General features: G+C 35.6%; 1 protein-coding gene and 1 long non-coding RNA gene across 2 annotated transcripts; both read left to right on the top strand.

The window, feature by feature from the left end:
* The first annotated feature begins 9,271 nt into the window (after nucleotides 1-9,271).
* On the top strand, nucleotides 9,272-10,864 carry LOC131024682 (uncharacterized). Its single transcript, XR_009101975.1, has 2 exons — nucleotides 9,272-9,759; nucleotides 9,909-10,864. It is a non-coding gene; the product is annotated as an uncharacterized LOC131024682 (long non-coding RNA).
* A 522-nt stretch (nucleotides 10,865-11,386) lies between these two features.
* Nucleotides 11,387-12,414, top strand: LOC131024681 (uncharacterized). Its single transcript, XM_057954200.1, has 2 exons — nucleotides 11,387-11,519; nucleotides 11,604-12,414. The coding sequence occupies exon 2, from the start codon at nucleotides 11,716-11,718 to the stop codon at nucleotides 12,175-12,177; it is 462 nt and encodes a 153-aa protein (XP_057810183.1). The 5' UTR covers nucleotides 11,387-11,519; nucleotides 11,604-11,715; the 3' UTR covers nucleotides 12,178-12,414.
* Nucleotides 12,415-25,618: the final 13,204 nt, after the last annotated feature.

Below are 25,618 nucleotides of genomic sequence, written 5' to 3'. Positions count from 1 at the left end.
TTGACATCTTTTTTACCTTGATGAATTTAATTTAAAGGGCTCTTGATTCTATGTCAATTCGATTAAAGATTCGTCGATTAAATTCTTAATGGAAACTATAGTACTTGGTAGCCGTTAAAGAATGTGATACTTTCATATATACATTTTATTGTTCAAATTGTTAGCTTGCTCGTATTGGAGTTGCTGTTGTACCTGATAAAAATATCAAATATGTAAATTTTATTTGACAAACCTATTTAAAAAGGTTTACATGTGGTTTTATAGTTAGCTGGCTCAAATTAATGCACTTAAATAAAGAAAACAGTAGAGAATCCAATGAGAAGATAAATAGGATGTGAAGGTGTGATAGTTGTGCTTGTTGAAACTTATGATTACAACTATTTGATTGTTTGCATAAATAGTGAAAGTGGAGTTGAACATTGACAAATATTAAGAGTGTCTAACTGTCATAATGACAAGTATAAAGTCAATTGACACTAATCATTGCAACTAAAACATTATAAAACATTATAGTGGATGAGCAAAAGCATAATGGGTCTACTAAATTAGATAGAGCTAATTTGCTGCATATATATAATGTAGATAATTCCTAAAAAATAAGTAACGTTGAAAAATGGAGTATATAAGATAAGTGTATAAGAAAGTTTGATCGGTTAAGATAATTCAGGTTAGTGTATTTGAATCCTTTTAATTACTTTTCCTAAATTGTTGAGAGATATAAACACATATCATCTCAAAGTCCTCTTAGTTACTCAGTCATATATATCATACTATATGCTTTTGACTTATAAAGAAAAAAAGAATATGACTTTTTTGTGTTTGAGTAAATTTGGTAGTATAATAGTGCTATTTCAATCTAAAAGATATACACTGTATTTAAGTTGGAATTTGTAATAACCAGTTCCAGCAATTAGCTAGGTCATAATCTCTTTAAAGTCGTGACTTTGTTAAATAAATTTGAAATGTAATTATGTAATGTATTTATAAGCTATAAGCACGTATAAGTAAACTAGTATTGTAATTCTCAAAATTATAAGGAATAATGCTGAAAAACTTATGAAAAAGTGCAGATAAGAAAATAATAGAGTGTGTTACCGAAATCTGAGTGCATTAATGATTTCCAGGGCTTTCCCATGCTCAAAACCATGATATAATAATGGTACACACTACCGCTCATAAATATTTGACCGTTCAAGTTTTCAATACACATTTAAGTGGTGCAATTTTTATTTTCATTTTTGATAAATTACGTAAATAAATAAAAAAATTTAAAGATTGGCGCGTCGGAGGACTCAAACTTAGGACCTTAGGTCTTGGACATTAACCTCCTATCATTGGGCCAATACACACACAAGTAATGCAAATTTTATTTGTAAGTAGTGTGATATATAGTGTTTTGACTATTTATGTAAAATAATAAATTCAAGTATATGTTTTGCATTATATTTTCTATTATTCCATTCGTTGTAACCCTAATGTTCTATCTCAAAAAAAAAAAAAAAAAAAAGCTAACGCTCTAGATTAAATGGATGTATTCTCTATCTAAGAGGTATTTGAAACTAACTGTTGATTTTTTGTAAATTAAAATTAAAATTTAAAAATTACGCTACGATGAAATTTGAATCAAGACCTTTGACATTAAATATTAACTATTCTATCACTTGGCCAACAAAATAAAAAGAAAAGAAAGTGACTGCTGAGTATTAGTTTCATCTCGTGCGCGCTAATTGTCTAATCTCGATTGTTATGTGCTTCGGAACTTGTATTAGACATTTGGACTTTGGATATAACACATTAATCATATAATAAAAGGGAATGTCTGAAGAAAAAAAATGATATTGTTATCTATAGTACTCTATTCGTTCCCTATATTTCTGCATACTTTTTCTTTTTGATATATTCTTTAAATTAATGTATGAATATTTTATTTTTGGACACTATCTATACATAATATTTACTATATTTTTATTCTTGTAACTTACGTTATTTACCAATAATTTATTTAATATTTTTAATGTGGAAACTATTTTTTTTATTATTAATACTTTAAATAATTTTTTGTTAAAATTCATACCTAAAGCATATCCGGCGGAGGAAGTAATTTATTTAACTCATTTGTTTGTAATGTTTTACAATCTTCGAGGAAAGACTGACGTACAGGTCAACTGGTTAATTAGTATTCAATTATTTAATATTTTTTACCAAAAAGGTAACTACACTCTTGTCTTGCTCGACTGCAAGTTAGTAGTACTAAACTTGTTCTTAGGTCCATGTGTGGGAAAATAGTGGATTTCAAGATTTGATGATGAATAAGTGTTCTAAAGAAAAGCTATTTTTACACAATTTGGATATTATCTATAACTAGTATGCTCGCTCGTGCGATGCACGACCAATGTTGAAATTGAACGATATTTTAAATAAATAAATACATATATTAAATATAATTTAAATATAAATAAATGCAAACATAAATCTCAATAAAAAAATCGAAGTTATGAACAATATGATCTCAATAAACACATGAATCTGAAACATTTGAATTTTCAATTTTTGAACTACCAATTAATTATTTATAATTGATAAAAATGAACAAATATAAGTTTAATCTTTTTAGTTGCCTTAAATTTTTATAATAGATAAAAATATAAATAATAAAAAATATTAAAAATAATTTATTACAATAAAATAAAATAAAAATAGAAAAAAGAATGAAATAGAAAAAAAAATGAAGAAACGTAGCATTTAAAGAAGGAAGATAGGAGAGAGAAGAGGATAGATGAGAGAGAAGAGAGAAAAAAATAATTTTGTGACTTTAAATGATAATAACTTATTTATTTTAAATTTATTTTATATAATTTTTACATCAAATTAAAAATCTTGTCATCATCTTTAATTTAACATCCATCTTGAATATTTTTTATGAATCAAAGTTTATGATTTTTAAAAGAGAATCAAAATAAAAAAAGAAAAGTGAGGAGAGAGAAATTTTGGTGGGAAAAAGTAGCCGTTATACTGTTCTTTTATATATTATATAGATGTCTTTAAAATTTAAAATTCATTTTTATACTTAGTTCGATCGTTAATTATTTAAGAGCATGGGCCGCGTGGCTAATTTAACCATGGCTAATTTAACCATAGATTAGAGGGTGTTTGGCTAAGCTTATAAGCTCCTCAGCTGTTTAGGAGCTTATAAGCTCCTTCAAAGTGTTTGGAAAAATAAATAAGCTCCTAAACAGCTTATAAGCTTCAAAAATAAGCTCCCCAAAAAATAAGTTCCTCTACCCCAACTTATTTTTTTATAATCTCATATGCAACAATCATTTTACAAATATTTTTCAACTATAATTTATTATTTTCATCATATATCATTTAAGTTCATTTTTCTTCAATTTTCTCTCTCTAGCAAAAGAATTCTCTCTCTAGCTTATAAGCTCAATTATCCAAACACTTTGAGAACTTATAACCTCTTAAAAATTACATCTTATAAGCTCCAAGAGCTCATAAACTCTTTTAAATAAGCTTAGCCAAACACCCTCTAATTTGGCGGCTATATAATTAGATTTGTCGATCTCTTAAATTTTCTTTATTCTACACAAATATTTTTAAAAATAATAATTATTTGATTCTGTTAAAATACATAGTCACTATCATGACATGATATTCACCAAAATTGCATCACATCTAGTCGTGAATATTTATTTTGGAATTAAGATATAAATAGTGCATCACGTTGGATATGAGTAAAGCTTATGTCAGGGTCGAATGAGATTACTTGGAGGCGGTTATGAGAAAGATGGATTTTTTGAGCAAGCTATGCACGCTCATCATGGACTATGTGCGGTCAGTCACGTTTTCCTTCCTACTGAATTGAGCTGTTTATGGAGAGATTACGCCCTCGTGAGGGCTAAGACAAGGCGACCTATTATCACCCTTCCTCTTTGTAATCTGCGCGCAAGTGTTTTCTTCGCTCTTTAACTACTATGAGAGGAAGGAAAGAATGTGGAGTTCCTATAATACCTAAAGAGCTCAATATCGCTTATTTATTTTTTGCAGATGATAGTATCATCTTCCAAGCGGAGCACAAGGAAGCGGATGAAGTGAAACATATTATTATGAGATATCAAACCGTGTCGGGACAACTTATTAACTTTGAGAAGGAGGAGGTTGTCTCACGTGTTCTAGCAGTGAAGTCAGAAGGCAATATTCAACGCTATCTAGGATTGTCGGCTTTCTCTTTGAGGCAGAATCGGCTCCATTTTGGGTATCTTAAAGACCGGATGGAGAAAAAAAATCCGATGTTGGAGCTAAAGAGATTTCTCAGCGGGTCGCAAAGAGGTTCTCATCAAGTCGGTGGTGCAAGCTGTCCCTATATATGCTATGTAATATTTCAGAATCCTAGATACCATTTGTGATGACATGCACAAGATTTGTGCGGTGTTTTGGTGGGGAGATAAAGAGAACGAAAGGCGGATGCACTGGAGGAGGTGGGAAAAAGATGTGTGTTCCGAAAGATAAATGAGGCATGGGCTTTAGAGATCTTAAGATGTTCAAACAAAGCTCTAGTGGCAAAACAAGCGTGGCGAATGATCACTCGCTCGGACTCCTTGGAGGCTAGGGTTTTCAAAGCAAGATATTACAGGAAAGGGGACTTGTTGAATGCAAATGTAGTCTCCCGATCGTCGTATGTATGGAGGTCCATAGCGTGGAGCAGGCCTCTTATTGTGGCAGGCCTCAACTGGAGCGTGGGAAATGGAAAAGATATTTTGGCTCTCAAAGACAGCTGGGTGCAAGGTGTGCATGGCCCAGTAAGGGGGCGTGGCCTTGCTTACGAGAATTTGCGTAAGAGCTCTTAACATTTCAAGGCACATGAAATTTGGAGAAACTTGATACTGTCTTCTGGCCCTATGAGGTGGGCAGAATTAAGACTACACCAATAGGGGAGAGAGGTAAACAAGACCAAAGTCGCTGGAAATTTACGCCGAGTGGAGAATTTACGGTTAAGACAACATATCTGTTGGCTATGGATACTACGAAACACACACGCAAAGTAGCTCTGAGTACCGGAAGAAATGGGAAATTTTAGTCTGTAACATAACGATTCCGCCAAAGGTGAAGATCTTCATGTGGTGGGTTTTTTCCGATATCATTTCGGCAGCTGCTAATCTATGGCGCCATCACATCCCGAATGAGGGGACTTGTGAGTTTTGCTATTGCCAATGGGGAACTACCGATCACAAGCTATTGTTCTGCCCCCAAGTGAGAAATATTTGGCATGGAACCCAACTGTGGAAGTGTCACACCCCAATTCTTGAATGAATAAATATAATCGAGGTGTAACTAATTCATAGAAATAAACAAGGAACAACCTTGTTAAAACCCGAATAAAATAACAAGTCGGGCTAGTCCCCTTTGGATCACAAGTTTAGTGTCATGCTTCTGATAACCAACATTTAGGAAGAAATACTCGTGAACTAATAGTCTCGGCTTAACAAAATATATATAAAAGTTGAGAGTCTAAGCTCGATAAGAAACATAATTCAGAATTTACATATAGGTCTTAAGTTAGAGAAACAAAAGACAAAAGAGCTAGTGCAACAGCGGAAGACAAAATACAGAGTTGAACCCTAGCCTCAGCTCTGCCCCGTCAGCACCGACCAATCAACCTGAAAATATTTGAAAGTAATTTTGGGCTAAGTACTAATGTACTTAGTGGGCTAGCATTTTTATAAACATTTCATAATCATAAGAGCAGTTTATCCAATTATACTTGACATGACTTAGAAGATTTTTTTTTTAATTTGAAATAACTTCTAAGCATGTTAAAACATTTCATTATATTGCGCGCAATTGTCACACTCCCTTTCCGTTACTCGCTTCTGATCCCGGACCTTTTAGCCACCGACGGATCCATTACTCCTTCTTACTTGAACTGAGGGCGTAACCCAGTCAAGTTCCCATTTGGGACCCAATGCTCCGGAACACATCCCGTCGAGCACCCTTATAACGCCTCATACATGATTAGTGCCCGAATGGAGATCAACCCACCGAGTCAGCTAATAGGTGTACACAATTCTCAAATAACGTTTTAGGTCATAAGAGAACCTCGATCGATCATGAATTGCGAGCCTTAAACAGAGCAGAGTGCACAAAATATTTTATCGAATAAACAGTTTTCATTTCATTGAAACATTTAAGCTCAATAGCTAAATCATACATTTGGAAAATAAGTCCACCTGATTAGGCAATGCCTGTCGTTTAATCTTAACTCTGAATCGGAATAGCAGTGCTAATCCTCCTAACGTTCAAAGCCTACAAGAAATCTATTCTTAATAGGTCTTTTAAATCTAAACTCAAGTCACGGTAAAGTGCTTAACATACTATGATTCACTTAGCCGGGTTTTCAAAATTTAATGAATAAATAATTGAAAACATTTCTTTTGAGTTAAGAACACCAACAATATTCTTACTCATCTTTCTTTTGTAATTGGAATTATAAATAAAACCAATTAAAACATGATGCAAATGCATGACACATTTCATAATTAAGCATAAAAAGTGTTTACTAAAAATATGCACAAGAGTTCTACATCTGTTCTGCTTGGTTACGCTAAACAGCTCTGGTCTCTACCAGCTCTGGCTATCCCAGCTCTGACGTTCCAGCGCGGCGAAGTCGTCTCTGGCCAAGCAGAGGGATCGAGTCTCCCGAGCAGAGAAATCACTTCCCCGCTAACAGAGAAATCACTTCCCCGCTAACAGAGAAAACGTTTCCCCGCTGACAGAGAAATCACTTCCCCGCTGACCTTCGACTCCGCTGGCCTTCGATTCCACTGGCCTTCGACTCCGCTGGATTCGACTCCGCTGCCCTTCGACTCCGCTGGCTTCGATTCCGCTGGCCTTCGACTCCGCTGGCTTCGACTCCGCTGGCCTTCGACTCTGCTGCTCTGCTCTCATGCTCTGCCCTCATCTCTCTGCTCTGCTCTTCCAACCTCTGAACACCTCACGACTCTCTTTCTCAGCTCACCAGTATAGTTTGCGCCGATCACCTCCTTGGCAACGGCGAAGCGCCGTCACCTCCCTCTCTTTCCGGCAATCGCAGCAAGCCACGACCGCTACCGTCACGCTCCTTTCCTCCAAAACCCCATATCAGCCCCCAATCAACCCAAATTCTCTCCCTCTACTCCGACGACCCTCACACATAGCTAAGTCCACAAAATTTTTTACCTTTCTTCTTATTCTTAACACAGACATCAAGTAAGCAAGCATAAACATAAACAGAGTATTGCACAGCTCAGCTACAATGTATGCGTGTGATTTTTGTTTGAAATATCATTTTATTTAACAGATCATGCAGCAAAATATATACATAAACACACGAATACATGAACATGCATTTTGAAATTTTGGACGAAAAGTGAAGTAAAGAAGTAGGGGAGTTTAAAGGTGAAACCTTGGCTTGGATTTGCTGGGTGAATCGTTGGCTGCTGTTCTTGGAGTTCAGTGTTTAAAGCTCAGTCCGGGAGAAAACGAGAGAGAAGTGAGTGAGTGAGAAGAGAAAGATCGGAGTACAGCGAAGGAGATATATATATTGAAGAGAGAGTGAACAGTGAGGCGGTGGTAGTGGTCGAAAATATCAAGGAAAGAGGTGGGTTGGGCTTTGATGGAAGATGATGGGTTGGGCTTTCATTTATGCACTCAAATGTGAATAAAACACAAGGCCCAACATGAAATAAATCTCAACACACCTAAAATGCTTGAATGTTTAATTAAATAAATATGCAATGCATATAAATTAAATTACTAAATTTACAAATGCTTTTGTAAATCATTTTTGTTGGAATTAAAATAATTTCTTTTTCTCAATCCGGCGTGAATCATCTTAAATCTAAGTTCAAAAATACTTCTAATCATAATATAAATGGGCGGGGTGTTACAGGAAGATTATGAAGAAGGCCAAGGGGATGGTTATGCTTGACATCGAGGAAGTGATAAGGAGAGAGGTGTGTAAACACAAATTTTATTGTATTCAATTTAATGAAATACAAAAATGTGTACAAATCCAAAATACATGGATTGAAATGAATTTGTTGCGGGTTGCGATCCTCTGATTCTCCTCTTCAAACTTCTTCAAATCTTTGGAGGGAAGTACGCCTTCTTGATCTCCTTTGATTTGAATGTTGGCTTGAATTTGATTTGATAACGTCAATCCAGGGGCCTGCACCTTATTTCTGAATCAAACGTTGCCTTGATTGTTGGAGATGACTTCGTCGTAGAGAATTACTCCTTCAATGCTTGAGCTCTCCAAATGATTTCTGTTCCCTTTGACTCCACAAATGACCCATATTTATAGGTGAAGAATGGAGTGGGCTGTGGGCTTTGGCCTGTCATATTGGGCTTTTAGGGCTGAGGTGGCGCGATTTGATTGGTTCCTCAATATTTGTATTTATCTACATAAAATATTTAATATTTTATGTAGATATTCCACATGTCAATTTCTGATCGGTCAATAAATCCACATAATCAAATATTAATTATATATTTATTTAATCTTGGAATAATATTTAATTTAATTCCAAAATATAAAATAAAATATATAATTTCATATTTAATCTATAATTTCCACATGGCAGAATTTAATAGGCTATAAATTTAATTGCCTACAAATTGCCCCATCGAGACTTGTTCATGGACATCTTGGATATTGGAAATGGACGAGTCTCGAACTTATTTAATAGTTTAAACTCATATTAAGGAGTTCTTGAATTTAAATTTGTAAATAGTTTATACTCGTATTTAGGAGTTCTTTAATTTGACTTTGTAAATAGTTTATACTCATATTAAGGAGTTCTTGAATTTGAATTTGAATTTGACTTTGTAAATAGTTTATACTCGTATTTAGGAGTTTTTGAATTTGAATTTGAATTTGACTTTGTAAATAGTTTATACTCGTATTTAGGAGTTCTTAAATTTGAATTTGAATTTGACTTTGTAAATAGTTTATACTCGTATTTAGGAGTTCTTGAATTTGAATTTGAATTCAAATTGATCCAATAATGAGACTATTTAATTTAGATAGTTCATTTCATATCAATTGAATTTTGCCCCAAATATAATTGAAGAAAGGTAATAATTTTCGAATGTCACCTTTTTAAATCAAACTTGTTTTTTTGCCAACAAGTCCATTTGATTTATACCAAAGCCACGTAGGTCCATTCTTTACTAATTTGAAAGTGTTTGTAAAGAAAGCAACATGCTTCATTTTCTTTTCTTTTTCCCGAAGTTATCAGACCCACGCCTTATTTTGCAGAAAACTTGTCTGCAATAGAAGTCTTCTTCCAACAGGACTCCAATTTTGTTATTCTTCTTCCTACAAGCGATTTGCATCCTGAAGATCTTCTTCTGATTATGAATAATAAAGCTCCTGCTGCGTCCCTATCTTCTTGCGAATAATTGTGGATATCATTTCATGGATACATATACAATAAGAACTCATCTTATAGTTATCCATATATATTACGCAGCAACCGAACTAATAAATCCAAATTTCAGATTCTTCAAGGTTATCAGCTGCTATCTCTGATAAGAATTCGTAGGTTATCTCCAAGTAATTAAGTAGAAAGAGACTTCTATTCAACATAAGAAACCACCACTATATAAAGAGTGCTAAAGCTCAAAATTTTTTCTTCAAACTCAAGCTTGGATCGCAGAAATCCTCTTCCTCTTTCAATTTTCTTTCGTTGACAACGTTGAGGTTGAATCTTGGTGAGTTCTTCTTCCCATAGCTGTAAGAAATCTGTTTCTGTACTCTGCCCTCCATTTGTTCGATGAATTGTTTGATAGAAAAAAAATCAACTTCAAGTTTGTTTTCTATCGAGTTTTGCTGCGATTTTTTTTATTATTGTTCTTCACAGATAACTGGAGATCCAGTATATAATCACTTGACTTTAAATGGAGTAGAGTGTGGAGAGAAGCGGCGGCGGGATGGGCTCCTTGTTGCTGCCCTGTTTTACCGGAGCTGCGTGCGTAGCGGCAGTCCCCAGAAGCGGCGGCGGTGCGGCTCTCCTCCTCGCTGGTGCTATCCGTCGGAGAATGTGTTGTGCTTCCAGCTAGGGAGACAAATGCGGAGCTTGGAGGTTAAACTCGCCGGATTACCATCAATGGCGTCGACATTTATGCAGCAATTCGCAAAGAAGAAGACCTTCGGGAAGCGATCGTCGAAGAAGTATTTGGAGGAGGCGCTGTACAAGAAGCTGTTCAGCGATGGCGGTGATGGAGGAAGCAGCGTGGAACCAACTGACGAACCACCAGCTCCAATTCATTCGTTCCGCCCTGAGATGAGTATTAGGAGGGGAGTACTTGCATCAGAATGCTAAGAGGCTATGTAGCAGTTCTTCAAGCGAGGGAGAGAGCAGCAGGAAAAAAAGTTGATGCTTCCAAAGAGAAAAGAACTCGTCAATCTGAGATGAGTGCATATTTCTATTTTCGAGATACTTTCCGCTCAGATGGTATGGAATTGCTTTGACGACATGGTCCCAAGGGATCATATTTCTCTACGAAGTCTTCACCATCATAGTATCCATGACGCTTTAAATGATTCCGGCTTCTGATGGATGGCGTTGCAAAAAAAAGATTTGAGATTTGAGTTCAGCTTTGAATGCGTCAGTAGATACTAAGAAGAAGGCAGGAGCTCGAAGATAGACCTTTGTCCGTCATCACTGCAGTCTTAAAGTTGCGTGTGGGAAAACTATGAAATTCATTGCTTTGCCTTGCTTGATTAGTTGATCTTGATATAAAACTCAACTCAAATCATAAAATTTTGTTTCTTTTGCAATGTATCTTGAACGCAGAAGCATAATAAGATTCTCCACATGCCGTGAGTGAACCATTTTTCTCTGTTTATTTAGATAGCTCTGTTTTCCCATTCATTCTTGATATTGCTTTTTCCATATCAATGAGGCATTCCTTTTGTGCTTCAGTTATTGGCAGATATGCAAGAATAAGTCCACGACAAATCTCAAAGAAAGATTATATGTGTCCATTATCTTTTTTCAGTATGGTTCTTTAAAGGATATGGAGTTGCGAGGTATGAACTTTTGATATTAATCCCTCATTATGCATTCTTTTTGTTCGCTTTCTTCCATGTAGGAATTTAAATTTGCACCAACCACTTCAAGTCGTCGATCGAGTGCATCTTATTGAAGAGTTTTGCTCGGATACACTTTTCTTCTTGAGAGTCGTGGATATTTTGCTTTTTGCAGATTTTTAGCTGGTTTCTTACATATAGGAGTTTTATGTTGCCCCAACTTCAACTATTGTTCGAGTGCATTCAACCGAGGAATTTCGCTGATACAAATTGATGGAGTGCATTCAACCGAAGAATTTTGCTGATACAAATTCGAGGAATTTCTTCATCTACTCATCAGAGCTTCTCAATATGGATTGGATGATGTTTACCTTGCACCTTTAGGTGGCTCTCAATTGGCATTTATTAAGATTCTGGGTGCGCTCGAATCTGGGCCATTGTGAGTCTTGCCTTTAAAGATTGCTGGTTACATCTTTCTCATTGCGTGCTTCTATGTGGACTAGATGACTCAATTCTTTAATAGGTCTTGGGTGCGCTCGGACCTAGGATTGCTCGAGTCTAGTTCCAATGGAGTTGTTACTTTTGGCGAGTGCGTGCTTCCACTCCATTACTACCGGTTCAAGGAGTTGTTACTTATGGTGAGCGCGTGCTTCTACTCCACTCCTAGGCATCATAAAGCTCAAAGCTCGACGTATACTTTGGAAGTAAGGCGAAACCCTCCATATCGACGTATATTTTGGAAGCAAGGGGAAGCACTCTGCATCGACGCATACTTTGGAAGCAAGGCGAAACCCTCCACATCGGCGTATATTTTGGAAGCAAGGGGAATCACTCCGCATCGGCGCATACTTTGGAAGCAAGGCGAAGCCCTCCATATCGATGTATACTTTGGAAGCAAGGCGAAACACTCCGCATTGGCGCATACTTTGGAAGCAAGGCAAAACACTCCGCATCGGGGCATACTTTGGAAGCAAGGCGAAGCACTCCGCATCAGCGCATACTTTGGAAGCAAGACGAAACACTCCGCATCGGCGCATACTTTGGAAGCAAGGCAAAGCATTCCGCATCAGCGCATAAAGCTCGAAGTTCAAGTTTAAGAAGATCGAAGACACAACCCTCAAAGACTGCTAAAAGACCATCCAAGAATCAACTTGAAGATTGGAGATAGCTCTTTCAAAATGTGTTGAAGCTAGATGTCGAGACGCGGAGTTTAAATTTGATCAAAAAAAGCTTTGGAGGTTTGGACCCATTTTGTCACTTGCTTCGTCACTTGTATTATTTCATAACTTTCAAGCATCATTCATTGTTTCTTATGAATTAATGTACCATCAACCATCCACCATTCATTTTATTCACCAACTTTGTATGATAGTAATCCAAATTGAAAAGACAACTCCAAATCATGACTGAACTTAGAAATATCTAAGCTGCCTACGTACCCTTTTGAAAGGAATCAAGTCAAAACGTAGTTCAAAGATCGATTTGAGTTTTGATGGGGGGGCGCCGTACACAGTTTATACTCTTGCGGGCTAGGAGTGACTATTTATTTTACCACTATATAGACAAAGTGGAGTATATAATAGTTTAACCACATAATTTACCTTTTGGTGGGAGAAGTTTAGCAGTTTAACCACATACACTTTCTTTGGTGGGTGCCGTGCATAGTTTATACTCATATGGGCCAGGAGTAACATGCAGTTTAGGCTCGTGCGTCAAGGAGCTGTCTTCATATTTTTTTTTGTTTTTTTTTTTTTTTTTTTTTTTTTAGGGATAGTAGCGCTTCAAGAACTTCCCATTTATGAGCCCAACTCTCACATTGTCTTCCGAGAGCGACTTATATGCCCCATTGGCGTAGACTTCTTTTGAGAGGCGGGTTAGATAGTATTCCAATCTTTGTTGAGCTTCTAATCTCTTCTCATCCAAAGCTTCCAATTCTTTGAGGTGCAAGCGTGCATTATCCTCTTCAACTACTATCTCTTCGCATGAGGTGATATCGTTTGACGTGGCAACATTTTCATTTTGCTGGCGAAGACTCTTGAAATCAACACTCATCCTTATTCTTCCATTTCTCTGGCGTATGAAGACCATATTCTCTGTAATGCTTGTTGTGATAACCCCACTTCTAATGAGACTTGCAATTTCTCGGCACACTTGACTTTGAGCAGTATGAGGAACTAGATTACTAGCACTATTAGTAGTGTAGTAAGATGAAGCCACACTTTCTCTATCTTCTTTGTCTTCGAGCATCTTTGAATCGGAAGAAGCTATACTTTCTCTATCTTCTTCATCTTCGACCGTCTTTGTAAGGATAACAGTCTTCATTCTGGCTTTCAATTCTCTCCCACATGTCACAAGTAAAGTGGTACATCTTTTCATACGAGAAGGGATCGAGCTCCTTAGCTTCTTTGTCATGTGCAGTCCATAACTTTCTTTTGTCTTGCCTCTTTTCCATGATTTGTCTTTGCCAAGTCTTTTAAAGACAGATGCTCGTTGAACTTCTCTTGTACCTATCCTTTTGAAAGCAGAAACTCTTTGAATGCTTGAATATTCCTTGATTTGTTGGGTGCTGGCATAGTTACTAGTAGCTCTTTTAATGGCAATACGAATGGGACTCTGCACTGCATACCCTAAGCCTGCTTTGGGGTTTTGGCTCGTATTACTGGTCTTTGACTTTGACATAGAGCTTTCTTGAGGATTGTATCCAGCATTAACAAGAAGTGTATATGCCTTCGGACCAAAGTGCTTTGACAGTTCTTTGTCTGAGAGATCCCCGTGCTCTGTGGTGCCATTTTTCTTTGGTCGGACAAACTCTTCAAGCGGTTGGAGAATTGGCTTCTTGGCATCAATCTTCGTTAAAGGCATTGTGAATCCTTCCATCTCCAAAAATGATTCTACCTTCTTCTTCTCCTGGCGAGATCCCGACTCATCATGCGGTGTATCATCTTTCACCATTGTGACTTTAGTTCTCTCCAAATAAAATTTTGCATCAGCAAAGTGTGACTCTGCTTCCGTAAACGGCTTTTGATCACCAACCACCTTTCTTACAACACCATTTTGATGATACTTGAAGCATTGATGCAATGTTGAAGGAATAACACCATTCTCATGAAGCCATGGTCGACCGAGAAGCATGTTGTAGGAGGTCTTAGCGTCAATCACGTGAAGCAGCGTCGTCGAATCCATATCCTGCATTAGCAATCGCAGCCTTATAGTGCCAAGAGCTCTCTGTCCTTCATGGTTGAAACCTTGAATCATTAATCGGCTACTTGATAGTTCGTCCACTTGAATCCCCAATTGCTTCAAAGTCCTTAGTGGCAAAATATTGACCGCCGAGCCTCCATCGATGAGAATTCGATTGACCTTCTGCTCCTGGGTGTAGCAACTCACGAACAATGGTCTGTTATGAGGTTCAAATCCAAACTGCAAATCTTCATCAGAGAATGTGATTGCCAAGACATCATCATCTTCATTCGTATTTAGCTTGAATTCTTCATCTACTTGATTGGATGTATCATACAGAGCTCCAACACCTTCTATTATGTCACTCACGTCACCGGTGGCGACATTTGCAGCAGCACAATCTTCTTCAAGTGATATCTTTCCTTCTCGAGCTAATCGCATGACTTTGTCTTTGAAGATGAAGCAATCATGTATGGGATGTCCAACCAATCGATGGTATTTGCAATATTTTGGGTCATCCGTTCGTCCTGCTTCATTTGGTCGCTTCATTTCTGGCAAATCGACAAGTCCTTCTTTGAGCAAGTCATCAAAAATTCCTGAAACATCAGAATCTAAGAATGGGTATTGTTTTTGCTGCATTTCCTTCAAGGTAAGCTTTCTTTGCCCCATATCTTGGGAAGAATTTTGGTTATTCCGGGAGGTATTTTGGTTGCCTTCCTGACTAACTTCTTTCTTCGGAAATTTCACAGATGTTGCCTTCACTGCCATAGATTCTTTTGTCGGCGCTTTAGCTTTGAATTCTTGCTTGAATTTGTGAGGCTCTTGGATTGGTGGCCCTTCGATTCCGCTTGCCGCCATACTTAATTCCATGTCATGAGCTCTAGTGGCTAGTTCTTCGAATGTTCTAGGTTGGATTCCTCGCAAGATGTATTGCAAGCCCCAATGCATCCCTTGAATGCACATTTCAATGGCAGATGATTCGGATAATCGGTCTTTGCAGTTGAGGCAGAGGTTTCTCCATCTATTGATATAATCAATCACTGGCTCTTCCTTGAATTGACGAGAACTTGTGAGTTCCACCATGCTGACAGTTCTTCTAGTGCTATAGAAGCGATTGAGGAATTCATGCTCTAGTTGCTCCCAACTATCAATTGAGTTTGACTCCAAGTCCGTATACCAGTCAAAAGCATTTTCCTTGAGTGAGCGAACAAACTGCTTGACCAAATGATCTCCATAGGTGCCAGCGTTATTGCATGTTTCAACAAAATGAGCAACATGTTGTCTAGGATTGCCTTTTCCATCGAATTGTTGAAACTTGGGAGGCTGATAGCCAAAAGGCATCTTTAATTGGTCAATCCTTTTAGTGTAAGGCTTAGAGTAGATCATGGATGACTTCGAGTTACCACTAGCCTTCATCGTTCCTTCAATAAACTCCTTGAGTTGATCTATCTGAATGAAACCATCGGCAGAGACTTCGATGTTCTTAGGAGGTGTCTTTTCTTCGCGGTGCTTTTCGAATGACTCTGAATCATCGCTTTCTTCATCTTTCTCGTCATTCACTCGACTTCCTTCTCCTTTCTCTAAGATGAGCTTTGAGATCTTGGCGTCTTGCTCCAATATATGCTTGTTCATGTTTTCAACAAGCTTAGCTAGGCCAGCAATTTGTTCCTCCAGAGTAGAAGCATTTGTCACCATGACGGGAGCTTCAAGAGAGTAGCTAGCGGCTGAATACTCCTTACTTGCTGAAGCAGACCTGGAAATTTCCTCCAATAGCCTAGCTTTGCCTCGAGTGATAACACCAATGTTCTCCAAAGTGATGTTTAGAGCAACACTTGAAGCTTTGTTCTCCATTTGAATTTGCTTGAGTTGTTGTTGGTGAAGATGAGAGATGAGAGGTAGAGAGGTCCCACTGGGCGTGCCAAAATTTGTAAACACAAATTTTATTGTATTCAATTTAATGAAATACAAAAATGTGTACAAATCCAAAATACATGGATTGAAATGAATTTGTTGCGGGTTGCGATCCTCTGATTCTCCTCTTCAAACTTCTTCAAATCTTTGGAGGGAAGTACGCCTTCTTGATCTCCTTTGATTTGAATGTTGGCTTGAATTTGATTTGATAACGTCAATCCAGGGGCCTGCACCTTATTTCTGAATCAAACGTTGCCTTGATTGTTGGAGATGACTTCGTCGTAGAGAATTACTCCTTCAATGCTTGAGCTCTCCAAATGATTTCTGTTCCCTTTGACTCCACAAATGACCCATATTTATAGGTGAAGAATGGAGTGGGCTGTGGGCTTTGGCCTGTCATATTGGGCTTTTAGGGCTGAGGTGGCGCGATTTGATTGGTTCCTCAATATTTGTATTTATCTACATAAAATATTTAATATTTTATGTAGATATTCCACATGTCAATTTCTGATCGGTCAATAAATCCACATAATCAAATATTAATTATATATTTATTTAATCTTGGAATAATATTTAATTTAATTCCAAAATATAAAATAAAATATATAATTTCATATTTAATCTATAATTTCCACATGGCAGAATTTAATAGGCTATAAATTTAATTGCCTACAAGGTGTCCAGAGATGATTAGTGACTCAACCTAAACACCTCTAGATTGACTTGCAATAGGACAAGGACACTCTAGCAATGGTAAGTTGACCCTAGTCGTCTCTCAAGGAAGATCTTAAAGGGCTCTTAATTATGTCACAACGAAAGCAGTAAACTTCGATTATTAAACTAAGACTTGTAATTAAAAACTCAATTTAAAAATAAACTTAGAATTAACTATGCAAAATAAACTATTAAACCCTAGGCAAGATTAAACGGTAAAGTAAAGGCTACTTGAATTTAAACGCTTCTAACTAAGAATTTAAATAACTTGTAAATAAAAGCTTCTAATCTAATTGACATAAACGAAATTGCATAATTTAAAGCAAAGCATAAACATAATAAAATTGCATAATTGAAAGCAAAGCATAATTTAAAGGATGCAAAGGAATTAAAATAAATACGAAATACCATAAACGTCGCGAGGATGAAATCACTGTCACTTGATTACACCTTTGAGATAAAAATTAAAGTAAAACGGAATTGAAAGCTAACTAGAACAAAAATCTCAAGAACTTGAAGAACAAAGAAAACTTGAAAAACCCTAAGTATTTTGGTTGCCTAACGGAAGCTCAATTCTCAAAGGCGGAAGCAAAAGATTAGGGCAAAGGATGATTATTACATGAACATTAAGGCCCTATTTATAGACTTTCTTTCAACCCTAATGCTGATCAAAAAGGCCTTGCAAAGATGGGCTTTAAAGATAAACATCAAGCAGCGTGCGCGCACAGGAGATTGCTAACTTGCTTGGCAAGTCTTGGCAGCTCTGGCGAGTCTTCCCAGCTCTGGCGAGATATGGCAGAGCTGGAAGTCAGCTCTAGAATTGTGTTGACTCTGGCGAGTAAAGTCCGCTCTGGTGACTAAGCTTCAGCTCTGTCGAGTTCTAGCTCTGCTCTGGTAAATGAGTTCTGCTCTGGAGAATGAGTTATGCTCTGGAGATGATGAGCTCTGACTATGGAGTCAGCTCTGGCTATGGTATTTCAGCTCTGTCGAGCATGATCAGTTCTGGCGCGGGATTATCAGCTCTGCTCTGGCGCGGGCTTTTCAGCTCTGGGCACCAGTTTGCGCTAGAATACGCAATTCTAATCCAAAATCTCCAGAATATCATTCTTTCTCCTATTTTATAAAAATCTCCTGCAAAGCATAAAACAAACTCATAAACGCACCAAATTCCGGAATATTTAACTCAAACATGGCACAATCAAACCCCCAAAATACGAACAATTAAGCATAAATCAATTACCACTTGTGGTGTATCATCATGTGGAAAACGTGAAGTTACTTGTGCAATTTGAAACATAAGCTTACTGAATCTATTGAGGTGCCAACCGTGGACAAGTACTGGGTCTTTTTGGAGGCGTCCAAGGCGCCGAAGCCGACTTATATGGTGGAGAGATGGCTGGGTGTTAAGCTGGGCAAGAAGGTATTGGTTAAGCCAAAACGAGGGAGTTTCCGAGTCGATGTGGATGCCAGGTTTGATCCGGAGAAGGGGATTATGGAGCAGGCATTATTGTTCGTGATCATGATGGTGATATTGTGGTGGCAGTGGCGAAAAAGACGACTCTGAACTATACTACGATGATGGCGGAGATTATGGCAGTTATTCATGGCATTATTTTGTGTGTGGAATATGACATAGCGCCGGTGGAGATTTACACGAACACGATGCTTGCGACTAGAGCTATGACTAATGAGGAGGAGGATTCGAGATGTTTGCCGGATGACCTGAAAGATATTCTTCGAATGGCTTGGCAAAATATGCTGCTAAACATCAAGCATGTGTACCGCGAAGCTAACAAGGCGGCCCATCAGCTTGCTCAGTTTGCGAGTACGAGTTTTGAGTCTGTATCATGGTCTTCGAGTTTCCCTAGTTGGTTGAGGGATATTGTTCATGATGATATTACTTAATACTCCCTCCATCCCACAAAAACATGCATAGTTTTCCTTTTTCGTCTGTCTCATAAAAACATGCATAGTCTATTTATAGCAATAGTTCTCCCACTAAACATCACAATCAATGTGGTACACTTTCTCCACTCACACTACACTTTACAGGATTTCTTAAAACCTATGTCGTCCCATACTATGCATGTTTTTATGGAACGGAGAGAGTATATGAATACATCTTCATTCTAAAAAATAAAAGATAGAAATAGTGCGCCAAACATTCAACAATATACAATTTAGTCGTGCATAATAGCTATATTTTTCATTAGTTAACTAATACGAGTATACAAAGTAATAAATTAAATATTCACACAAAATATTTTTTTGAGTTTTCATTTGACTTAAAAAAAATATTATGTGTGTAAGTAAGGTAAAACATAATTTACTTATCAAAATTGTAACAAATATAATATTTTTTTATGAATTAAATAATTAGAATTTGGCACGAGTTCATCTACAATTAATGATTGACACGGGTTTTCTTTAGGCTTTTTCTCTTTTTCTTTTAATATAATCTTCATTTAATTAATTAATTACACGGGTTTTCTTCTTATTAAGTAAATACAACGACCTTGATCGATGATATAATACTTAATAATAATATTAAACAAAATGTGTTAAAATCATAGAATACTCAGAAAAATAAAATAGTACTATACTCCTTATGTTTTAGAAAAATAGTCACAATTTGTTATTTTGGGACACCCACATAAAATACTCATTTTAATTATAGACACTATCTCAAAATACATTAGTCTCAATATGTTAAATTATACTACCACATCCTATGATTCACCATTTTTATCCCCGTTATTCACTAAATCACTACCCCTAATACGAGAGTACCATTTATCCACTCACAATAAATTCAAACTCAACCAACCACTTTTATCCTCCCACAAATAATACTCATTTTAATTATAGACACTATCTCAAAATATATTAGTCTCAATATGTTAAATTATTACCTATACTACCACATCCTATGATTCACCACTTTTATCCCCGTTATTCACTAAATCGCTACCCCCCTAATATGGGAGTACTATTTATCCACTCACAATAAATTTAAACTCAACCACTTTTATTAAAACTTGTGTTGCTCCCTCTTAGGATTACTTTTTTAAGACATGTGGAGTATTATAATATAAAAATTAGAATATTGAAAATTTGTTGCTTTCGCAAACTCGGATATGTTGGATAGAATGATCAAACAATTCACTCAACAATCTATTGAAAAGCTTAAATGCAGCGAAAAAGTAAAGGAACTTGGAATTTAAATACTAACTAGGAATTTAAATACTTGTAATTTAAAAGCTTCTAATCTAGGCATGAAACTAAATTGCATAATTTAAAGGAAAGCATCATAAAAACGCATAACTAAATTGCATAATTAAAAAGGCAGAATTTAAATTGCAGAACTTAAAGAAAGCAACTAAAAATAAATAAATAAACTTGATTAAAGAAATACCGTAAAACCGTCTCGAGAAGTAATCTGTCACGTAATTACAACTCTAAACGAAGAACTAATCTAAAACATGAATTAAATGAACTATACTAAACTAACTAAGAACATGAATCGAAACTAAGACTAAGAAATCAATAAACCTAAGCTTTGGCTGCCTAGCGGAAACTAAAGATTAGGACAAAAAGGGTTTTATCTAACTACACGCCTGGAGGCAAAAGGATTATTCTTACAATGAATAACTAAGCCCTATTTATAAACTTCAAATCCCTCTTGATCACTATCAAAGTTGCCATGTAAAATTGAACTCTAAAAGGAATAAAATCGTGTAAAAGAAGATAAGTCCAACTGGCGTGCTCTGCAAGTTTCTTCAACTCTGGCGATAGTAACTCAGCTCTGGAAGGCGAACTCTGGTGCGTCAGCTCGAGAAAGGTAGTCAGAGCTGAAAAGTCAGCTCTGGCGAGATGGGCAGAGCTGGAAAGTCAGCTCTGGCGTCGAGTGCTCTGAAAGTACAGAGCTGAAAAGTCAGCTCTGTCATAGTTGACTCTGGCGTTTGACTCTGGCATTTTACTCTGGCGTTTGACTCTGTAAAGTACAGAGCTGAAAAGTCAGCTCTGGTGGTTGACTCTGGCACTTAGCTCTGCTCTGCTCTGGAGATGTCTGCTCTGCTCTGGATGTAGGCTCTGCTCTGGCGAGCGGGCCTTCAGCTCTAGCGAGCGGGCCTTCAGCTCTGGCGCGGGCTTTTAGCTCTGCAGTCCAGAGTATGCACATAAACACGATTCTTAGCCCAAAATCTCCAAAATTTGCACTCTTCCATCTATAAAACCTAAATCTCCTGCAAAGCATCAAACAAACCATAAAACGCACCACTTTCCAGAAGATTAACTTAAAATATGCGCATTCAAACCCCTGAAAGTAGAATAATTAAGCATAAATCAAATCTCAAACAATTAAACCTACCGACTAGCCATAACAAACGAGTCTCCCACTCAAGGTTTGTTAGACACACGAGTTTCCCACTCTAGATGTGCTGTGAACTAGATGTCGTGTTAGATGTTTGAATATTAGCTTCTGAGCTCCTACACGTGTGTATCTTGTATCTTGGACTGGTACCGAATGTAATGAGCTTTGCCCCTATTTATAGATGAGATATGAGCTTGATGGGCACAAAAACGTGGCAGATGCATTAGGGTTTTGAACGTGCTAGGGTTTAGATCTTGCTCCCCAAGTTTAAGGATTCGTTAAGCATATTAACCAACATCCCTAAATCTAAGAAAGACCAAGTCTTCTTCTTCTTCTCTTCACTTCTTTGTAGCAGCTGATCTTCACTCTTCTCCAAGTCTTCAATTGCTTCTTCACTCCACAAATATTTCATATTTTGTAGTCATGTCCTTGAGCTTGAGCAATTTTTTCGGCACTTTAATTGTAACAAATTGGAATTGTTTGTAACAATTTAATTTTGATGAAATCAAAATTAAATTAAATTTTGACAAAGGTAAAATTAAATTCCCTTAAAATACTTAGAATCGACAATATAAGTTATTATATTAATTCTCTTATTTGATAATAAATGAAGAAGATAAAATCAAAAGGTATTAATTTATAGAAATGAATTAATTAAATTATTAGAGTTGAAATAACTCTAACAAATATATTAATAAATTTAAATTAAAAAATCAAAGAAAATGAATATAATTGTGAGAATAATGTCATGCATAAGACGCTTCCCCTCCAACCAATAGGTCGGGGGTTCGAGTCACCTTAGAAGCTAGAGTGTGAGTGGGTTTTTTCCTTTCTTTGGTTGTAACAAATTTTTAAAAAAAAAAAATATTGTGCCATTATTTCATAAACTTATAATACAGTACACAAAATATATGATATTAGTGAGAGTAAGCTTAAAGATTATAAACTTGAAAGAAATCATTGTAATTGTGATATTAATGTGTCACATATTGACCATGTTAATCGAATATTTCATAAAATTTTGCTATATGTAAGCAAATACTTTCTTCGTCCACGAAATATTATCTTAATTTACCATTTTGGTCCGTCCATAAAAAGTTGTCATAATCTATTTTTAGTAAATTTGTAGGTCCTTTTTTCCATTCACTAACATGTGGGCCCTATTCTCCACTGACTAACTTAATTAACCCCTTTCTCCACTAACTAAATAAACAATACAAATTTATTTAAAACTCATGCCTCCTTCCTTTAAGACAATATTTCGTGGATGGAGGGAGTAGAAGATATCAGTGAAACTAAAAAATGGATAGTTGATAGAAATCGTTGCAACTATGAGAATTATGTCACACGAATGACCACATTGTTTGATAATTTTGTACAATTATACTATAATACAAAAAAAAAATGGAAGATATTAATAAAATTGAAAAAAAAATTAGAGAGTCTATAGAAATCAATATACTTGCGAGAACAAAATCAGATGTTGGTTACATTGTTCGATTATTTCATAAATTTTTTATATAGTACAAAAAATTAGAATGAATTTTAAATAAAACATTAGAGAACTGAAAGAAATAATTACTAATTGTGAGAAAAATATCACACACATTATTCGATTATTTCATAAATCTAAAATATTGTACAAAATATTATAAGATATTTGACTGAAATAAGAGATTAGAATAGAAAGAAATCATTGTTATTGTGAAAATAATGTCATATGTTATTGTTCAATTATTTCATGAATTTATTCTATAGTACAAAAATTAAAAGAAATTAATGAAACTAAAATTAAAAATTAAAACTAATGAGTATAATTGTGAGAATATATCACACATTGAGCACGGATGTTTGGAGTTTAAAAATCTGTCATATTTAACTAATGAAGATGCACGAAAATTATAAAGTTAACATGCATAAAATATACGAATTTCCACGAGTAAAATACAACAGTATTTTTAATAATAATAATAATAATAATAATAATAATAATAATAATAATAATAATAATAATAATAATAATAAATCAACATGCATCCATGAATAAAATTGGGTAGTTCGAAGTCGATGTTGCCCTTTAAAATTGAAATGCGCGCGGGTCTCTATTATCACACACACAGAAAACAATACTCCATCCGTCCACGAAAAGTATGACACTTTTGTCATTTTTGACGACCATTAAAAGTATGTCACTTTTTTTAGAATATGGTCTCACATATTTTCCTTAACTTTTATATTTATAAATACTTTTTATTTATAAAAAAATCACCTCAAATTCAACCTCAATCACACATCTCATAAAATGGTGGCACCCTTTCTCCACTACATAAAAATCATCACCAATTTTATAAAGAGGAAGTCTTGTGTACACCCAAGTGTACCATACAACCGGGCCAGATCCGGTTAAAAATATATGATACACTGTACAAAAAATCCGTGCTTTATTTAACATTAGAAGAAATAGCTCAATTGGTTTGAACTTTACGCCTCATGCGTGGAGGTCGTTGGTTCGAAACCCATTGCATTGGAGGGGCGGGAGGCGTTATTTTATCTTGTTTCCAGTGCCAATTTTTTTTTATTTTTTGTGTTATTTTCAGTTTTTCTTTCTTTTTCTTTTTCTTCAAAAGTATAATTTTCAGTTTTTTTTTTCAATTTTTATTTTTTAGTTTCTTTCTTTTTTTTTTCTTTTCAATTTTTTATTTTCGTAGTTTTTTTTAATATATTAAAGATGTCATTTAGTTATACTACTCCCTTCGTCCCATTAAGCTTGTCTCATTTCTTTTGGACACGGTTGTTAAGAAGAGCTGGGGTCATATTATTTGTAGTGTAAAATCATTGCCAAAAATATAAACAGGACAAGATCAATGAGACGACCCAAAAAAGAAAACAGGACAAGATCAATGGGACGGAGGGAGTATTTTTCTTACTAAATTACACTATCTACATTAATAAATGATACTATATTCATATTTGAATAACACTTTTAATTATAGTAAATTACACTATCTACATTAATAAATGATATTTTTAATAGAAACAATATACTTGCGTGGCCATTTTGATGAAGGAAACACAATATTTGGCACTAATTGAAAAAACACAAAATTTTATCATTTTTTACGTTTTAGGACTGTTTTGCCCTTAATTAGGGCGTACCGGATTTGGGTTTGTTCGAGGGTTTGCGCATGGGTTACTATTAGTGCCAAAAGTACCAACATAAAAAAAATCAAGTAAATTGGTACACTTATAGTGCCATGCACGACTGGTACTAATGACCATATAAGTGTCAATAGTGTCATATACTTGTGCTGATACAATGTCTTATCTTATATGTATGAGTACAATTATATGACAATTTTGAACACTACCCTGTAGGATTTAGATTATCCATTTAGGGTGCGTTCACTTTGATGGATGGAAAAATGAGGGATAACAAAAATTTATGTTTTTAAATGTCTCATTTCTTTTTCCACATTTTACACAAAAGAGAAGTTCACCATTTTTCTTCTTTATTTTCACTTCAAGGATCCCTCCATTTAGGGTGCTGCACGAATGGTACTTATGGCCATAGTAGTGCCATTAGTATCATATATATATTCTCTCTTATATAGTGCTGCACAAATGACACTTATGGCCATATTAGTGTCATTAATGTCATATACTCTCTTTTATGGTCACTAGTAGCATCCGTGCATCAAACCTGAATCCGGTCTGCCCTAATTAAGGGCAAAACAATCTTAAAATGTAAAAATGGCCAGATTTTGTATTTTTTCAATTAGTGGCCAAATATTGTGTTTCCTTCTTCAAAATGGCTATTTCAAAAGCGCTCTTTTTTAATATATCTAAAAATGACATTATTTTTCTTATTAAACGACACTTTTAATATATCTAAATGACACTATTTTTCTTAGTAAATAACATTTTTAATATATCTAAATAACACTATTTTTCTTAGTAGATGACACTATTTTTCTTAATAAAAGACACTATCTGCATTAATAAATGATACTATATTTATATTACAAATGACATTATAAGCTTTCAAATGACACTATAACATGACACTACAAGATTTCAAATGACACTTTAACATTTCGAATAACACTACTCCGAAATACAAATGACACTTTAACTTTTCAAATGACACTACAAGATCTCAAATAACACTTTAAAATTTCAAAAGACACTACTCCGACATACAAATGATACTTTAGCATTTCAAATGACACTACAAGATTTGAAATAACACTACAAGATTTCAAATGACACTACAAGATTTCAAATGACACTATAGCATTTCGAATGACACTACTCCGACATACAAATGACACTTTAACATTTCGAATAACACTACTACGATA

The sequence above is a fragment of the Salvia miltiorrhiza genome, chromosome 5 (genome assembly GCF_028751815.1).
Source record: "Salvia miltiorrhiza cultivar Shanhuang (shh) chromosome 5, IMPLAD_Smil_shh, whole genome shotgun sequence".
Classification (NCBI taxonomy): domain Eukaryota; kingdom Viridiplantae; phylum Streptophyta; class Magnoliopsida; order Lamiales; family Lamiaceae; genus Salvia; species Salvia miltiorrhiza.
The sequence above is the reverse complement of the archived record's forward strand: the minus strand, read 5'-3'. Positions and strand labels throughout refer to the sequence as shown.